This window comes from Pteronotus mesoamericanus, unplaced genomic scaffold (assembly GCF_021234165.1).
Source record: "Pteronotus mesoamericanus isolate MK-2021 breed Mesoamerican mustached bat unplaced genomic scaffold, CSHL_Meso_final scaffold_651, whole genome shotgun sequence".
Classification (NCBI taxonomy): domain Eukaryota; kingdom Metazoa; phylum Chordata; class Mammalia; order Chiroptera; family Mormoopidae; genus Pteronotus; species Pteronotus mesoamericanus.
The window spans coordinates 33,785,577-33,803,988 of record NW_026555325.1 but is presented as its reverse complement, the minus strand read 5'-3'; the positions used below and the strand labels follow the sequence as shown (position 1 = coordinate 33,803,988).

Genomic DNA, 18,412 nt, shown 5'->3' with positions numbered 1-18,412 from the left:
TACATTCAGCAGCCTTTCTCCAATACCCTCTTACCCACACAGCTGAGGCCGCTGCGAGGACTGCTCCTAGATGGATGGTCATGGCAGTAAGCTGTGCTCGGGACAGTTTGCTGTGGCTCACTAAAGAGCACTCTCAGACTGCCACGTAGCTCTGTATTTGTAAAGTTATTAGGGAAAGAAGCAATTAAATAGCTTGTAATAAAAGCTTTTTTTAAAAACAATCTTCTACACACTAAATTTTTGTCACCAAAGTTTTCCCCCAACAAATGGATAATACTTGGAGCTACCATATCTAAAATTATCTGTTTGCAGTTCATTTCTAGCTCCATAATATAAATGTTTTACTGAGTAGAATAGAGGTATTCCTTTATAGTTAGTATGATGAACTAAATTATATTTTCCCATTGAAAAATACATTATTAGAAACACATTTTTAAGGAATTGACCATGGCAGCTTCACAGCAGGCTAAACATTAGACCATAAAGACAGGCTTACAACCTCAGGAATCAACACTTTCAGTGTTGGCATCTACCATTATCTCTCCTCCACCGTAATGTTAGTTTTCTGTACCCGAATTGCAAGAACTTTCCTACCCAGACTCAACTTACCTTTTGATAAATATTTAATAAACATTTGTTGAGTATCCACTATATGATAAGGGATTTGGATCAAAGATGGTCTTGCTTTCAAGGACTTCATGGTCTAATGAGGGGGAAAATCTAAAATGAACTATGAGTGGCAGATATATGTGTCATGATCAAGGTATGTAGCCAGATGTATAAGAATACCTTAGAAGGCCTTTGCTGGGTAGCTCAGTTAGTCAGAGCATCATCTTGATACATCAAGGTTGCAGGTTCCATCCCCAGTCAGGGCACATACAAGAACCAAACGATGAATGCATAAGTAAGAACAACAAATCGAAGTTTCTCTCTCTCTCTCTCTCTCTCTCTCTCTCTCTCTCTCTCTCTCTCTCAATAAATTAAAAAGAAAAAAAAAAAAAAAAAGAAATCCTCAGAGGAGAGTTTGGCTCTAATATCTCTCTTCTCAGGCCAGGAGATGGGTTCTTGAGTCTTCAGAGATTATTTAACCTCATTGAGTCACCTCATCTCCGAAATACTTGCTATGAAAGACTAACATACTCTGCCTGGTGTGTAGGAGGTACCCACCTAACTCCTTTCCCCACTTTGTCAAATGTTTATAATGTTGGATTGAGCACTGCTGCAGTCATGCATTATTAGCAGGTACTTTCATCTGACAATGAACTTCCAACAAATTCAAGTCACAGGATTACATAAAACAATGTTCCTTATTTGGCCAGCTATGCACATTTGCAATCTTACAGGATGAGCCCACCTACAGTGAGACATGCCTCCCATTTTCTAGTTAAGTAGCCCACCTCCTCTCTCTTCATCTTTGGGCTGCAGCAGAGTTCACCTAGAACTCTGGGCAGCTTAGGTTTACAGACAAGGCCCACACTCTGCAAAATCCCAACCTCTTACCTTCCTCCATCCCTGTTATTAAGAGTTACTGCACTTTCCAGAAATCTATTTTACCCCAGGATTTAGGCACAACCATACTAATTATAGTATTACCCATAAAAGCAAGAGACTGTTAACAATTGATACCACAAGGCTGGAAATTGTTTAAGTAAATTATGGACCGTCCACACAAATACCATATAGCCTACATTCAAAGTGTTTTGACATTCTTCACGCTAAAGAAGTTGTATGTTGTACATATAGTATAAATGCTACCATATAAAACAAAATGCAGGGGAGACTGATAAAACCCAAATGTTAGTGACTTTTAGCCTTAAATGGAATCTGTCGCCTTTGTTTTTCGCTTTTTTCTTCAAAAAGGTCTTGCAACATCTGGATATTATCCTGGATAAAGTCCCCTACCTGGAACATGTCAATTTCTCTGCAACCCATCCATTCCTTACACATCCCCAAGCGAAGATGCCAAGCTTTAGTCCCTTCTCCATTGGCTCATAGCAACACCACCTTTGAAGTTCTTGCCCTCCTCTTAGCCTCTCTCCTCCTTCCCCAACTTTGTAGTTAATATAGTCTTCTCCTACCCACAGGACTTTAATGCCCCACAGTTAAAAGCCTGATGGGTTTCCGACATCTATGCTGACTGATCCAATTCTCTGGTTTCCTACTCTCCCGCTCTCAGCCCCTCCTGACCACACAGCCCTCCGCCCCCTCCCAGCCCCGCCTATCTCCCTGCTCAACAGGGTTTCTACAGAAGCCTTTCAGCCAGGCTTGCTCCACACACAAGCTGCCCTCATTCTCACTGACAGAACCTAATTAACCCTCCTCTACTGTCCTGACTTCTAAGGCAGGCAAGTTCAAGTTAGTTTAAAAAAACAAAAACAAAGCAAAACCATAACACACCAGTCTAGCTCTGCCACTTTAGCTATACGACATCAGAGAGTTCTTTTCTGGATTTACTTCCTCATCTTTGAGACATTACCCCATAATGTGTGGTCAACATTAACATTTAGCAGTTGCTGTCACTTTCCTCTCAAAATGTAATACTCTCCAGCCCAGCTCCAAAGTACTGAACCCTTACCGCATTCCTCTGGTCTGCAAATAACCGTTTTCTACCTGACCTGGAGCCATCAGGAGCTCCCTCATCTTTGTTCTAAAAATGAAAACAGGATGGACAGGGACAACAGTATAGTGATTGCTGGGGAGGAGGGAAGTATAAGGGGACTAAATGGTAATGGAAAAAAGTACAATAAAGAATAAATTTTAGTGCTTGCTTATGAACCAAAGGCTCACTTGTTTGATTCCCAGACAGAGCACCTGCCTGGATTGCGGGCCAGGTCCCCCAGTGGGGGGTGCACGAGGGGCCGCCACACACTGAGGTTTCTCTCCCCCTCTTTCTCCCTCCCTTCCCTCTCTCTAAAAATAAAATCTTTTAAAAAGTTTTTAATAAAAATAAAACACAAGTAAACCCTTCCTATAGCGCCCTCTACTGCCTTTGCCCCTCTTTACTATGAAATTACTGAAGTCCATTAGTTTCTATTTAATTTCTCAACCCCGTCGTAGCGGCGATAAAAGTAGATACCATAACAGCCTTGGAGAATCCAGGTTGGAGAAACAAATATAAAGGCAATTCTTGGCCACGTGGAGCATGACTGCCGTGACGCTAACTTCTCACATCTAATTGTCCAAACTTTTGAGTTCTCTCAACTCCGAGGATGGTATGTGGAGCTTTGCAGTGCGGTGTGTGGAAGGACGCAAGGGGCTCCCGCAGCCAAGGCTGGGACTGAGCAACTGGTCCAGTTTCCTTGTCAGCTGGGAATCATTACAAAACCCATGGGCCCATCAATGCTAGAAAATGCTTGGTAAGAGAAAATGCCAATTACCTTCCCTCTCTTCATGCCTACTCAGGTTATTTATGGGTTTATGTCTTAGCTCCTCCACTAGGTTGTATATCCTTTAAGAGTTAAGGCCTTGTGCCCTGGCTGGCATGCCTCAGTGGATTGAGGGCCAGCCTGCGAACCAGTGGGTTGCCAGTTTGATTCCCAGTCAGGGTACAGCCTGGGTTGCGGGCCAGGCCTCCCATAGGGAGCATGTGAGAGGCAACCTCACACTGATGTTTCCCTCCCTTCTCCTCTCCCTAAAAATTTTTTAAAATCTTAAAAAAAAAAAAAAAAAAAAAAAGGTAAAGGCCTTGGGAGTCAACTGTTACGAGTCAATATTTCTAATGAAAGTCCCTATTAGTTTCAGTAGTAAAATACCGTAACACCATGTTCCAAACCACCACCAACTTTGAATGACTAAAAACTTAAGCTTCCCGATTACATATCTAAAAATTTTGGATAAGAATTCCAGTTTATGAAGATATCCAGTTCTTTGGATCCACCCAGAATACATTATAAAACTTCAAATGATTATGTACTGGGTAAGCAGGGATTCTCCTCTAACTGTAGAGCAAGCCATACTTATACTGCCTGTCCTATTTTTTTACAACCCTCCAAAAATGGGGGGGAAAAAAATACCCAGTTCATGTGCCATTATGAACATGGGCTGAAGCAGGATCTGGCCCACAGGCTGCAGTTTGCCAACCTTGTTCTACAGAACTGGGTTAAGAGCCTTCGGACTATGCCTTTGTTTCCTCAGTCCTGGAATAGGCTTCAAAGCACAGCATGCCTTTAACAAATATTTGAATGGTTGATAAAAGCAATCCAGGTATTGTGAAATTGCCATTAGTTCTTGGGTTGGCAAATGGTAAAGGAAACACTGCAAAGCGTCATGGGCACGTATTATTTCCTAACTGGCAATTTAGTGGTGCCTGGTTGATCTTCTGATCACAGCTATTAGTCTTATAACCAAGTGCGGCCCTGTTCAAAAGAGCTGGTCTTTGACCTTCAGAAACTTAACACGAAGGGAGATTCTAGCAAAGGCAGAAATGGTCTGCTCCTTAAATATGGGGGGAAAAAAATTAGAATTCAGTGCAGTAAGATGGAGCAATAAAGACTTAAAAAGGCAGACAAGCTAGAACAAAATGTTTTATTATCAAAATAAAAACTTTGTATAAAAGCATTACAGATCAAAAGTTCTATTTACATTTCTTGATCCAAGGTCCAATTATGCATCTAACACTGAATGGAAAGAGCAACAGGCTGCACATGCAAAGTAAAATGGACAAACACTTAGATTCCAGCTCTATCATTAACCGTTTTATGATTAATGCAAATGGGGGAGGGAGAGACAACACACGACATCTGCCCAGAAACTAAAGTGGCAGAGATGTCAAGCTAACAAACTGGAAAATCGCTCATCTCCAAAAAGGCACTTCTCATTGTTCTAAAAGTGCTTAAAACCTGAACACGAACTTCTGCCTAGCTTATTGTTTCTTCAAGAAAACAAAATCTGCAAATTTTAGGCTAATATTAGCATCAATTTTCCAGGGAAAATGATCAAGAACTTATTTTAAATACCTTACATTTACGAATGGAAATGAACTTGGCAAACAACCATTATACTGAGGTTTAACACCATGAATCCAGACCAGCCTACTTCTGAAGGCTCGCCATCCGGGCTCCCTAGGGTGTCTCTTCTACAATGACTGCCAGGCAGGGCGCTGCCCACAATCCTTCGAGTTGTGACAGTGGGAGCCCAATGCACCACCCAATCTCAGAGTGGGAAAAAGTCAACAACTAAATCTCAGCGATGACAATTTGTGCAAAACACAATATATAGAATATTCTCATGAGGTGTCCAAAGTAACACACCCCACTTTCCAACAATCACCTTATCCCTCCACATGGTTTTCAGAACTTTTCACCTTGATTCTGTTAAAAATGTCAACTAGTGTGACAATCGTACCCACCGTCTTGTACAGACAAATTAGAGGGCTGGTATCAATAGATGTATTTAGTTAATGCCACTACCGCGTTTCTAAGTGCTTGGTTTTATATGTGAATTCCAGGGCTATTTCATCACCAGTTAAATCCAACATGCTTTCACAAGACTGTCACTTAAAAAGAATTCAAAAACTAGATGGAGAGAGAGACCCATTTGTAAAAACGGGGAGCTAATGTGGAGCGAAGGGCAGGGAAAAGCAGAGGAGAAACGGCAAGAGGGCGAAGCGCAGCTAGCAACAGGCCTCTGCGATGCTCACAAACACCTCTAATGAGAGTAACTTGATCTGCGTTTCCTATAGGGCAGACTGATCATCAGAATTCTTAACTCAGGTTTCCACCACAGGACAGAACTGCAAACTTCAACAAGGAAGACTGGCACAGTGGAAGGCAGGTAGTAGATCTTCCAAATATTATGCTTGCATCTCAAACTCATGCTTCAAACTGAAGAAATAAAAGGGGACATGTCAGGGTATCATTTTCAAACTAAGAAGTTTCTTTTGAAAGCCTAACCCACTCTTTTAAAGAATGTTTTTATTGCCCTCGCTGGGTAGCTCAGTTGGTTAGAGCGTTGTCCCAATACACTGAGGTTGCAGGCTTGATCTCTGGTCAGGGCAAATACAAGAATCAATTAATGGATGCATAAGAAATTGGAACAGCAAATCAATGCTTCTTTTCCTCTCTCTCTAAAAACAAAAGCTGTTGAGTTAGAACAGGTTTTAACATAACATGTTAACTGTACAACTTGAAATTTTATACACACACGCACATATGCAGGTCACTACCACCCAGATGAAGATATAACATGTTTCCAACATTCCAAAAGGCTCTCAATGTATCCCTTTCAGGTCAAAACCTGCACCCCCACCCAGAGATAACCACTGCTCTGACTTCTACCATCCTTTTAGTAAGACACATAAATAAGTGTAAGATCTTAGTGTGGAAAAGAGAAAAACCAACCATTACCTTTTCAAGTAAGCATGCACATTCCCAAAGCCATGGTATTTGGCTAAGTACACAAGGACCCCAGTCGCACACCGCCCATCTCGCTGACGGCAGAAACTGCAATTGCAGATCCCTCGACAAGGTGGGCAATGCCAGTTCTAAAGAATTGTGAAAAGGCACAATTAAATCATGTCTACTCCCACTCCCTCTTACTTATCTACTCCTGTTTACACTCTAAGATGGGTATCATCAATTGCTTTTAAATCTTCATTTAATTTAAAAAAAAACAAAACAAAACAAAAAAACCTTAACATGGTTAATATGCATCAGTTATGCCTAACATTCCCTTCAGAAGTCCAGCACAGAAAGCCTCACAGCAACTACCAGGACGAATGGAGAATCCGATTCCCCTGAACATCGGGTACCAAGCACCCTGGAAGGGGCTCACACCACCCAGCACCAGCGCTACGAGGGCACCCGCTTTTCAGGGAATGAAAGAGCCACAACACTAACAGCTCAACCCTTTCACTAATGTCATCTTTCTGGCCTAATCAGTTGGTGCCTGACCTTCAAGCCCAGAGAACCACCCCTTCAAGGCACCTACTGGATCCAGCAGAGCATCCTTGACCTCTTCTCCATAACGGTTTCGAAGGCAGGGGCCGCAGAACTGGCCTCGGACGCCCCAGCACTCTGGGTTTCTGCAGTTTGTTTTGGTATCAATGGTTTTCTGGCGGCACTGATGACAAGTAGATCCCTACAAATAAAAAAACACCACACCTTTTTGTAAAGAAAAATGGCATCTATAAATAATATCCTTTATGGGTATGGCCTGGCATTTTTAATCATTTCATTTCTTACATAAACATATATATACAGGGGCATAAAAAGTATCACAAGTACGGTGATTTCTTTCAATTGGCAGACTCAATATTATCAAAACTACCTTTCTTCAAATAAAGATCTTATCATGCAAAACACCTTGTCCCAAATCCTTTTTTTATCTTTAGCACACCACCATGTCCCCAGCACCCACCTACGCAGACACACATCATAGATACACAGTAAATATATCCTGGATGAGTCAATTTCTAAATTAAGAGAAAAGATTTAACGTTACTGAAGACTTGTTTGGATCATCAGCAAAACTCTAAGGATAGAAGCTATCCTTCCTCTCTCACAGATGTTTACATCTTCAGACATAAGGGAGAGGCGTTTACCAATGAACGGCTATATATCTTCTCTCGAGAATTGTTGCAGATGTTGTCCAACTCCTCCTCTGTAATTTCTTCCACCGGGCGAATTACATGTGGAAGGGTCATGGATCCGGGACGGCGACCTCTGCGCACATCATCTTCCTGCATAACCACAAGCAAGCACAGAACAGTGTTCTTAATGGCCCTTCCCAGCTCTGAATCCCACACACCTGATTTATAATTTCTTCACAGAGAATTCAACCTAGAAATCTTTCTCATGGAGAGGAGGCAAACCCAAAGTTTACAAGGCACTAACATGGGCCTGATTCCTACAACTAAGACAAGCCAACAAAGAAGAAAACTTTGACCTCCTTGCCTGCTCACAAAAATCATCAAATATTTCAGACATTCACAACTTGGAGGCATAAGAGAATCCATATATAGAAGAGAAAGCTTAAAAATGTAGTAGTGTGGCAAACCCTTTAGACAGAGTTCAAATCTTACTCAATGTAAGAAATTCTATAGCAGAGAAAAACCTTACAAATACGTTATGTGTCCGATTTGCAAGCCTTATTTAGCATCAGAGTACTGAATAGAAACATTATAAACTTAATTTATGTGCCAATGCTTTTATTCAAAGCTCAAGCTTTGGGGCTCATCAAAGAATTCAAGTAGAAAGAAACCTTACACATATGATTGAGATAAAACTTAACACAAGTGCTCAAGCCTTACTCAACATCAAAGACTCCACTGTGGAGAGAAACCATATATTAGGTTGGCCAAAAAGTCCATATGGTTTTTTCCATAAAATAAAAAACACGTTTTTAATTTTCACGAATAACTTTATTGATTTGGATATTTTGAGTATGTCGGCTATGTCCTGTTGTTATAACGCTGATTATTCTTAATTAATGTCTGGATTTGATCACTATCAACTTCTACTGGTCTACCCGACCGTGGAGTATCATCCACTGAGAAATCTCCAGCACAAAACTTCACAAACCACTTTTGATACGTTCAACTGGTCACAGCACTTTCTCCATACACTGCACAAATCTTTTTTCGTTTCAGTTGTGGTTTCACCTTTCTTAAAATAGTAAAGCATAATATGCTGAAAGTGTTGCATATTTTCTTTCATCTTCAGTATTAAAATGGCTACACAAAAATTCACCAATTTTGCTAAGTTTTTATTTAAATGCATACTGATATAACATCTGTCACCATACAATCTAACAAAATTGTTTCAAATGAAGTTAAAGACAACTAAGCACTGCTAGAGCCATCTTAGAAAAAAACAACAACAACAAATGAACTTTTTGGCTAACCGAATTAAACTCATAGGTGTGGCAAAGCCTACAACCAGAGCTCATACCTCACTTGATACCAAAATATAAACAAATGACAAGTCTTATCCAAAGTTTATGCCACACAGAACATAACAGAATTCTTACTAGGGAGGAACCTTACAAAAGTATTGAGTTTGACAGGCTTTATCAAAAATGTACAACTTTGTGGTCAAGATAGAATTCCTATAAGATGGAAACCATACAAATGTGTCAAGACCTTTGGCAATGATCTGGGTACACCAAAGAATTCCTACTGGACAGAAACATTACAAATGTAATGAAGATGCTAAGTATAATCAATTCTCTCAATGAACATAAGAAAATTCATACCAGGGGGCACCAAGTTTATTACTTTTGAAGATTAACCAATGTCACGTGTTAAGTTCCACAGAGAATTAAAAGTGAACATTATTTAAAACTCATGAGAATGCCGTGTGTCAATGGAGCAAGGGAATCTGTGGAAAGGTCTAATTATCTTCAGCTTATAAAATGTTCAATTATTTAAGGTTTCTTGAAAAGGCTATATTGTCACTGATGACTTAAAAAAAGAAAAAAAAGAAAAAAAAAAAAAACCAGCTATCAAGCCCTGGCCAGTATGGTTCAGTCAAGTCGGAGTATCGTCCGGTGGCTGAGGGGTGGTGGGCTCAGTCCCCAGTCCGGGAGCGTGTGATCCCCAATCCAGACACCTATGGTAGGCAACTAATCGGGTGTTTTCTCTCTCACACTGATGTTTCTCTCTCCCTTCCTTTCTCTAAAAAAGCAGTGAAAAGAGATGTCTTTGGGGGAGGATAAAAAAAAAACTTCTAATCATCTAATAGGTTGATGTGACATTACGATTCTGAATGGTTTGAGAAGAATGTTTAACGTGAACCATCTGGTGTTGAAGCTGTGTGTGTACCTGTGTTGTGTATGATACTGAGACTCCAGAAGATGAAAAACAGAAGAGCAAGCACAAATGTGCAGAACTCACGTTCATGTAGCCGTCCATGGTCTTCCTCTTTCTCACCAACATGTACTTATCCTCCTCCTCTTCCTCCTCCTCCTCTGTGGGTAGAGCGCTAAGGGACCCAAGGATCCGGGACCTTGATCTGGTAAGAGGACGTACTCTCCGGTCAGGGTTTCTCCTAGAAGTAACACCTGGGAAGGTGCGCCTTCGGGGTGTCTTCGATTGCTGAACAAAACACACAATACAGAACCCATTTATTCCAGGATGAAGAAAGTGGCATCTTCTCCTTACGTTTTTAAGTAAAAGGAGAGCTCCATTTCCTAATTTTCTTTGTGCTTTTTATAAGGCATAGAAAATGAGCCCAAAAAACGACATAGCCATTGTAATTTTGCTTTTTTTAACACCAAGCCCAGTTTTTCTCAAACTGAGAAATAATTTACTTATTCATCTACATAATAAAGATGTAAGAACAAATCTCGTTTTCCACAACCACCTTTTCTACGACATCTCTTTGAGCCCTGACACATACTCACTGTTTCTACATTGCACAAGAGAGAAACGTATGTATGGTTTTCCTTCTTCCATTCCTTGTTCACTTCTTTCCTTCCTCTCCCCAAGGAGGGATGGGGAAAGAAGGTATTTTCTTTTGTACCACAGCAGACACATCAAATTCCCTGAGTTGCACCAGCTTAGTTCCTCAGAATATAATCACACATATGTTATTAGGCCATGATTTGGTTAAAAAATCTTTTTTCCTTTGCAGATTCTAAAAACATCTATTACTATACATCTACCATGAAAGAGAAATGTACTAATGCTGAGAATACAGGAAAAATATTTTCCCATCTTTATTCCTTGCCCTTAAGAGGTTTAGTCTAGCTGGAAAGTGAAATAACTGATCAAAAGGGAGTGAGACTGCTCGAGCACCCCAGGACACAAGGAGGAGCGCCCAGAGGTCTGCCTGAAGGTTTCCTCTACTTCCTCCTTGTCTGCAAGACCACACAAAATAAGGAGCTTGGATTTTCTCAAATATTGTAACAAATCTACTTTAGACCTGCCCATACTACTACTACTACTACTGAACAAGCAAGGATTTGCACTTACAGAACTGCGGCGTGGGAGGGAATGCCGTCCAGGGAATGAGCCCGGAAAACTTTCTAATTCCGACATGAGTTTTGCAAGCTAAAAAGGGACGAAATGAAGCAAAAATTATTGGTTTAGAATGACTGCTGAAAATGAGCAACTTCTAGAAATTGCTGTAGTACACCTCAAAGAGTTTCTGATTTTCCTGATACACTTACCAAGACATCAATAGATTTTTTTTTTTTAAAGAAAAGTTAGTTTAAGGAAAGAAACACATTTTAAAGCACACCTTGTAAAGACTTCATAGCTACACTGAAAGCAATTCTTGACACAAACAAGCAACAAGTGGCTTAGAGAAAAGCTGGGAAGAGTTAATTCTAACACATTCCAAGTCAGGTACCTACCATTGCTTTGTTTTGCTTTATATTTAAAGCCCTTTTCTCCAAAAAATTCATGCCATTTTCATCTTCTGAATCAGAATTGGGATCAGGCACCGCTTTCTCTGCAGGTTCAGGGGCCGCTGCTCTTTTGCTGGCTGCACCCCTGGTCCTTCGGGTCGGAAACGCCATGGCCACCCGGAGCGGTCCAGACCGCCCGCACTGGCTGCGAGTCCTACAGCCCTCGCCGTCTGGCTGTAACCTCTAGTTAATCAGAACAATTGAGTCATTAAGGACTGGTTTGTCGAACAGGCTACAGCAGCATGACTACAGAATCCCTTTTGAACAAAAGACATTTGCATCAAATAGATTTTAATTGACCACTTTGTCAATTTTAATGGATAGCTCTGGATAACAAAGTCAGGAATTACAAATAAATACAACAATCTGAGTGTAACTGAATTCAGGTAGCCCATCTGGGACACAGTGTTAAAAGCCTCTTCCCGGCCGTAGGCCAGTAGTTTCGAGCCATTTTGTTTAAATGTGAAAATCCCAACTCTCTTTTTAATTTAAAAATAGATCCTTAGGTATTTTAAAAGAATTCCTACAGGAACAAAGATGTGCTCTTCCATAAACATGGCTGCAATGCTTATGGCATTAAACATATTAAAGATGCCTCAAGGCTTTCATCTACTTTTTAAAAAAAACGGCGGTGAAATATATGTAACATAAAATTTCCCATTTTAACCATTTTTAAGTGTACAATTCACTGGCATCAAATACATTCGTGTTGTGCAACCATCACCTCCAGGCCGTTTTCATTTTCTCAGACTGAAACTCTGCCTGAGAAAATGAAAACCCACTCAACAGCTCCATTCCCTCCCCCTACGCCCCCCCGCAACCACCGATGTGCTGGGGGGCCATCTGAATCTGCTGCTCTACATCTCTCTCTCACCCACTTTTATGAAAAGACTAAAATGTTTTAAAAATTGGTATTTTAAAAGTAATGTAGATTTCCACTATTAAATGTGTATTAAGATTAGCCACTGGGGAAATGCAAAGGAGTATCACAAAATACCACCTCATACCCAAATACAGTCCTGGCTGGCATGTAAAACGGTACAGCCACTTTGGAACACAGTCTGTCAGGTCCTCAGAAGGTTAAACAGAGTTACTCTGTGACCTAGCAATTCTATTCCTAGGTATATACTCAAAAGTGTAGGTCCACACAAACCTTGTACATGAATGTACGTAACAGCATCATCCATAATAGTCAAAAGGTACAAACATCCCCAACACCCATCAGCTGGTGCACAGATAAGTAAAATGTGGTATATTAATACAAAGGAGTATTATTCAGCAATAAAAAGGTATGACATACTAACACATGCCACAAAATGGAAGAACCTAAGTAAAACAAGCCAGCCACAAAGGACTGCGTATTGTAGGGCCCGTTTCTATGAAATGCCCAGAACAAGCATAAATCTACAATGACAGCAAACAGGTTGGTGGATGCCAAGGACCTGAGTGTGTAAGGAAAAGATGCTAAATAGCTGTCATTGGGTATAGGGTTTCACTTTGGGGTAATGCGAATACCCTAAAATAGATTGTGGTGATGACTGAGAAAAAAAGTAAACAAAAAAACCAAAACAAACAAAAAAACCCAACCCAGAATAAATATCCCCCAGAAAGCCCCAGAAAGGCAAGACCCATTTTTAAACTGAAAAATTTCTAAAATCCCCACACGCTTTTACTCTTCTTCATGTACTTCCAGTGTGCGTGGATTGAGACTATAAAATGCCAAAAAACTTTTGAGTTCTGAAGACTTTTAATTGATTGGCATTTTATTAATTGCAACAATCAGCAACTGTAAGGAACTGAAACAATGACCAGATGTGACTCAGGCTGTGGACAATGTTTGGGTCGCATCCAGATTTTCAGGCCAGCCCTTGCAGGAACTCCAACATGCACTGCGTTAGACCAATCTTCCTTATTACAGGAAATATTACATTACCATGAAGTCAGAGAGCGATAAAAACATTCCCTGGCCAGGGAGTCTCACTTATGTCAGTTATCACTCAAGTGTGGTCCCAGGCAGTCAGACCACACTGAGCTGAGCAGCACGCACCTGACTGCAAATCAACACACTGCTTCCTTTGTCAAGAAAGCCTTGCTAACAAGAAAACATCTGCAGAACAGTATGTTCAGGGAGAGTGTGGGACCGAGGTGCAGCAGCAGCAGCAGTGGCCTGAGCAGGAGAGGTTACAAAGGTAAAGCAGTGTGCACAGGAAAAGCAAGACCAAGGAGCAAAAGTGGAAGCAGGAGGGGCCCTAACTGTCATTATCTGCACTCAAGCCCCTGCACATGGGTTACCACAGGTTTTCCGAATGCAGAGATCCACTACGAGAACATTTACCAAAGGTCGGGTCTATGCCAGGCACTGGACTGGGCCCTTGAACTTAAATGTGAGTACGCCTCCTCTTGAGGACACCTTGCTTTTCCTGATTAGGCTGAATTTCTATAATGGAAACCTGGAGGTTGGCCGATTTTATCTTACCAGTTTCCAAGATTTTCAGAGCCTACGAAATGTTCAGGCATTAAAAGTAGGACTACTTTAGTAAAAATTGCTTTAAGACATAAATACTCTTAAATTTTAAAAAGATCCACAATATCTCTGGCATGACTAAAATGAAAATTACAAGAAAAAAGAGCTTTTTTAAAGCAAGTACGTCATGCCTCAAAACGTACTTTACTTCTTGATATTGGTGAAATTTTCAAACTCACCATTCCATCTTGTATCTCACTCTCTGAGAAACCGCAAAATGATTCATCGTCAGAGTCGGCGTGAAAAATACTGGCCAGTTCGTTAGTGACATCTGGCCTTGGTTTCTGTAAAAATCCACAATGGTCTAACACATCTTGCACCTCACTTTCTGAAAAGCCGCAGAAAGATTCATTATCAGAGTCCTCATAAAAAACATTTGCCAGTTCTTCACTGATATCTGACCTGAATTTAGGTTTCTGTAAAATAAATAAATAAATGTGGTTGTGCATTTTCCCCCCTTTTCAAGAACCAATTTTCCATAAACCGTGCAGAGAGCAAATCACATTCACAAGTGCACTACAAGAGAATAGCTTTTGTTACAAAGAAAAATGGTTCAGAGGTTTACAAATGATTTCTGAGTTGTTATGGCAAATCATCAAGCATGTTAGGTTAGGCGACATTTCAAAAGGATAGAATAAGTAGCTAATCTACCTCCAACAATTACTACCTAGAACCACAGCAAAAAGTGAAATGAAATTACAGTGCATACTGTATTTTCATAACGGCTGTATAGAAATGTAGGCAAAAAGCAAGCAGTTTTAATCACGCACAAAGCATTTGGGGCATTTTGAGCACTGCAGACTCAATTCTGTTTATTCTCAGGCAGCACTTACCGTGTTTGCAAAATTATCAGAAGCGAAGCTGTCACAACTGTCATCAGAGGATGACGAGGTTTCCATGGAAATCAACTTCACATAGCTGAATTTCTTGAAGTTCTTCTTTACTCTGCGACCCTTCTGCTGCAAATGGAAATGGCAATACTATTAAGCGGATGCTCACTACAATATCTAACTAGACATCATTTTTAGTTTAGTAAGTTCAAATAGCACAGATATGTCCATTTCTTATGCCCTACATAGAAAAGGGGGAATTTGCAATTGCTACAAAAAATTTTTCAAAACTAGGTAAAATTCTACAAAGGGATCCCTTTGAAGGAAACCTGTGATGATATTTATCAATTTATTCAACATCTGTAGAGCTACCCCTGTACCCACCTGAAGAGTCCCCAGGCTCTTAGCATTATACTGAGCTCCCATGGAGTTCAATGTCAAAATCCTAAAATCTAGCCTTAAAAAAAAAAAAAAAATTGGACTGCACTTCTAAATTACAAAATGGTAGAATTTCTTTCGCTCAGCCAAAATCAAGCTAAGGAGGTCTTTTTATGTAAGCTTTAGGCTATATACTGTGATGCTTGTTCCCAAAGTACAAAATCGGGACAGTACCTCTACTTCAAGATGGCAGGCTTTCAAATAGGCCTTGTCCCAATCGGGGTTGGGGCGGGTTGAGTGATTTCAGCACAAGTCCTTACAAACCATATATACCAACCCAGTGAACAAATGTATAAGGAGCCAAATTAAAGGTCAAACAGCACTCCAAACGCAGGTAGAATGGCTGACTCTACTCCAGTACTCCATTAGCCTGGCCTGACTTTCAGCTCTTAAACAGTCCCCTTGTTATACAAGTCTTAAGATTTTAAATGTCCTTTCATAAGGCACAAATTATTTGTAGATATGAAAATGCTTCTTTCATGCGAAAGTACTTTATAGCCTTGACTGCTCATCAGAAAATGAAACTGCCATCATGTAAAAAAGAGCAGTATCTGGCATTTAAAATGTAGTGAAATTTCTTAATGTTTCATTAGGTCCTATATTTTATTTTCCTAAATATGGCCATGGAATAGAAGTGACTCCTTACACTGAAACCTTTGAAAGAGCAAGCTCTGCTATGGGTCTCATCAAATAACACCAAGATGTGAGTGTTTGGTGAACCTAACATTCTTGACCTTCCTTCTACACCTAGCATTATGCATTTCATTGCAGTCTCTTACAAATAAAATTATTTTCATGATGATGGTACCCAACCACCACCCTATGCTCCGAAGTAGACTCCATTCTTCAATCATCTTAGAAAGTTTGTCATTTGTCCATTTAGAAAGGCAAGAAAATACGGTAAAAAATAGAGCTCAGTACCTATTAAAAGGAATGTCAGACCCTGGCTAGTGTGGTTTAATGGATTGAACGCTGCCCTGCAAAAGGAGAAGTTGCAGGTTCAACTCCCTGTCAAGGCACATGTAGTGGCCAGGTCCCTCTCTTTCTCCTCTCTCCACAAATAAATACATAAAATCTTTAAAAAATAAGTAAAAAGTAAAAGGGATCTCAGAACCTCCTTCATTTTCTAGAAGAGGAAATTAAAAGCTCCAGGGAGATGAAATAAATCATCCGAGATCATAGGACTAGAAGGAGAACTCAAGGTTGCAACCTTCTAAGAAGCAGAGTTCTTGCATTAGTACAGGAAGTATTGCCATTTACTCATCAATCTATCTGCAAGCAGAGGCCCAAGGCAGATTCAAGGAAGGCATTCTGCTGGAAGCTGCCAAGGACATACTAGTATATGCTTGGCTTTCAACATGTCAGCGCACGCCAAGAGTTAAAATGTTGTATTTGGAGGAAAAGTCATAGAACAAACAAGCAAATAGTCATGGTTGAGATAAAATTTTTTGGCAGGCAGGTAATAACTGTTTCATAGGTGTTTTTTGTTGTTGTTTTTTTTTTTGTACCAGGCACTAAGTATGCTTTCACATTATAACTGACTCCTTGCAACGAAGGTGTATCATGATTCCCATTTAACAAATAGGGAAACTGAGGTTCAGAGAGATGCCATGGATTATTAAAGCCACACGATGGCCTCAATTTGAACCTAGGCACATCAGATTCCAAACTCAAGTACACAGGGCTTCTTCATCCCGAAAGCCTAATAATAACTTAGTTCCAGCGACTTCTGAAACCACGCCCCCAACACGCTCTCCCCAGCCCCCAGCCTCCCTCCAGTGTGTCTTACCCTAGGTATTTTAAGCACACAAGCTCTTCCTTTTCACCCAACCCCCACCTTCTAACCTCTCATGGGGCAGACCCTACGTTCCGGTTTCCGTTAAGAGCAAAAAAGTAACGTTCCATTTAGGCAACATTCTGCAGTTTTGAAAATAAGCCTGGGGGCTGGGGAAGGGAATGGGGAAAAAGCGAATGGCTATTAAGAGTTCGGTCCGCCAAATCCTTCAATTGCACTTCATCACCGCCTCAGACCAGGAACACCTCCGCCTACTTGCTTAATCAAAGTGTTTGTAGGACCTTTAAACTTCAAACCCATTGACCTGACCGGTTAGAAGCGGCATGGCTGAGCCAAAAGTGGATGGGGAGCTCACCAAGGTCCCCACAAACCAGTGCGCGCGGGTGGAGGCGCCCACCCGCCCTGAGTTAAACATTGTAAAGGGTTGGACATCCCGCAGGGTAAACTCCCAGGGAGCCGCGGTTGCAGCGCTCTCCTCTGCGTTCCACAGGCCGGGATCGGACCCGCAAACACAGTGGGGAGCCTGCGGATACAATGGGGAGACCGGCCAGGCGGGGCTGCTGTCCGGCGCACGTGCATGTCGAGCACATGTGGGCTTGGTCTCCCCAGCGCTGCCAACTACACTTTAACCGGTCAAATCTTTGAACCGCCTGCGCACCGGTTGCGCACACCCCCAGGCCCCCCCAATTATGGCAAGTGCAAAAAATTTGGGACTTGCCTAAACGGGCGCCGTCCAGGACGACCACCAGTTGATAAGAAACCCTAACTTCTCGGAGTTGGAGGGAGTCGCCCCGCGCCCAGTACCCACCGTGCCCTCCCGACTTTGCCCGCCAAGCCCTCACCCGCACGCGGCGAGTATCCATGCTGGCAGCAAGGGCCCAGGCCGAAGGTTGGAGAAGCGAGACCGAATAGCCGCGCGCGCCGTCCTACCAAGCAGCAGAGTCGGGCGGGCAGGGCGTGCAGACCCTGGCCCCAAAGGGCGGGGCTCGGACTGGCTTTCCCGCGGCGCGGCGCAGGTCCTGCAAGCTGTGGTAACGGCCCTCCAGGGCACGCGACCCGCTCAGCCTCCGAAATAAAACCGACCCCCAAAATATTCTGAGCTCCAGTGACTGCCTTGGAATTCCCTAAAATCAGGCTGAAAAGGTGGCCTTTTTAGAGCTTCAGGACTTCCTTTTTTACGTTGCTGCACGGTCCTGAACGAACGGCGCGAAAGTGGTTCGTATTGCCCGGGGGTTAGCCAGCTGATTTGCATGAATGCTGGGGCTGGGGACGAAAATGTGAAAATGAGGGTGATAGAAAGCACCGCGAGGGTCCTGTGAGTCCCTGCACTTAGCACTTTCATTGTGGCCTGCAGTTTACATTACTAAAAACAAAAATCAAAGAATCAAGCACGAACTCCACCTTTTATTAGATCAGTCACTGTCTCTGGGTGTAACACTTGTTATCTGGTAGCCACGCCATTATCTAAAGCAACCA

At 41.7% G+C, this 18,412-nt stretch overlaps 1 protein-coding gene across 1 annotated transcript; it reads right to left on the bottom strand.

Moving 5' to 3' along the window:
• Positions 1 to 5,609: 5,609 nt before the first annotated feature.
• CDCA7 (cell division cycle associated 7) lies at positions 5,610 to 17,883 on the bottom strand. Its single transcript, XM_054562751.1, has 9 exons — positions 17,779 to 17,883; positions 14,707 to 14,832; positions 11,296 to 11,532; positions 10,913 to 10,990; positions 9,833 to 10,033; positions 7,541 to 7,678; positions 6,928 to 7,077; positions 6,345 to 6,481; positions 5,610 to 5,822 (listed from the first exon to the last, which is right to left on the bottom strand). Exons 1-9 carry the CDS (start codon positions 17,797 to 17,799, stop codon positions 5,792 to 5,794), a joined length of 1,119 nt encoding a protein of 372 aa, XP_054418726.1. The 5' UTR covers positions 17,800 to 17,883; the 3' UTR covers positions 5,610 to 5,791.
• Between the last annotated feature and the right edge of the window lie 529 nt (positions 17,884 to 18,412).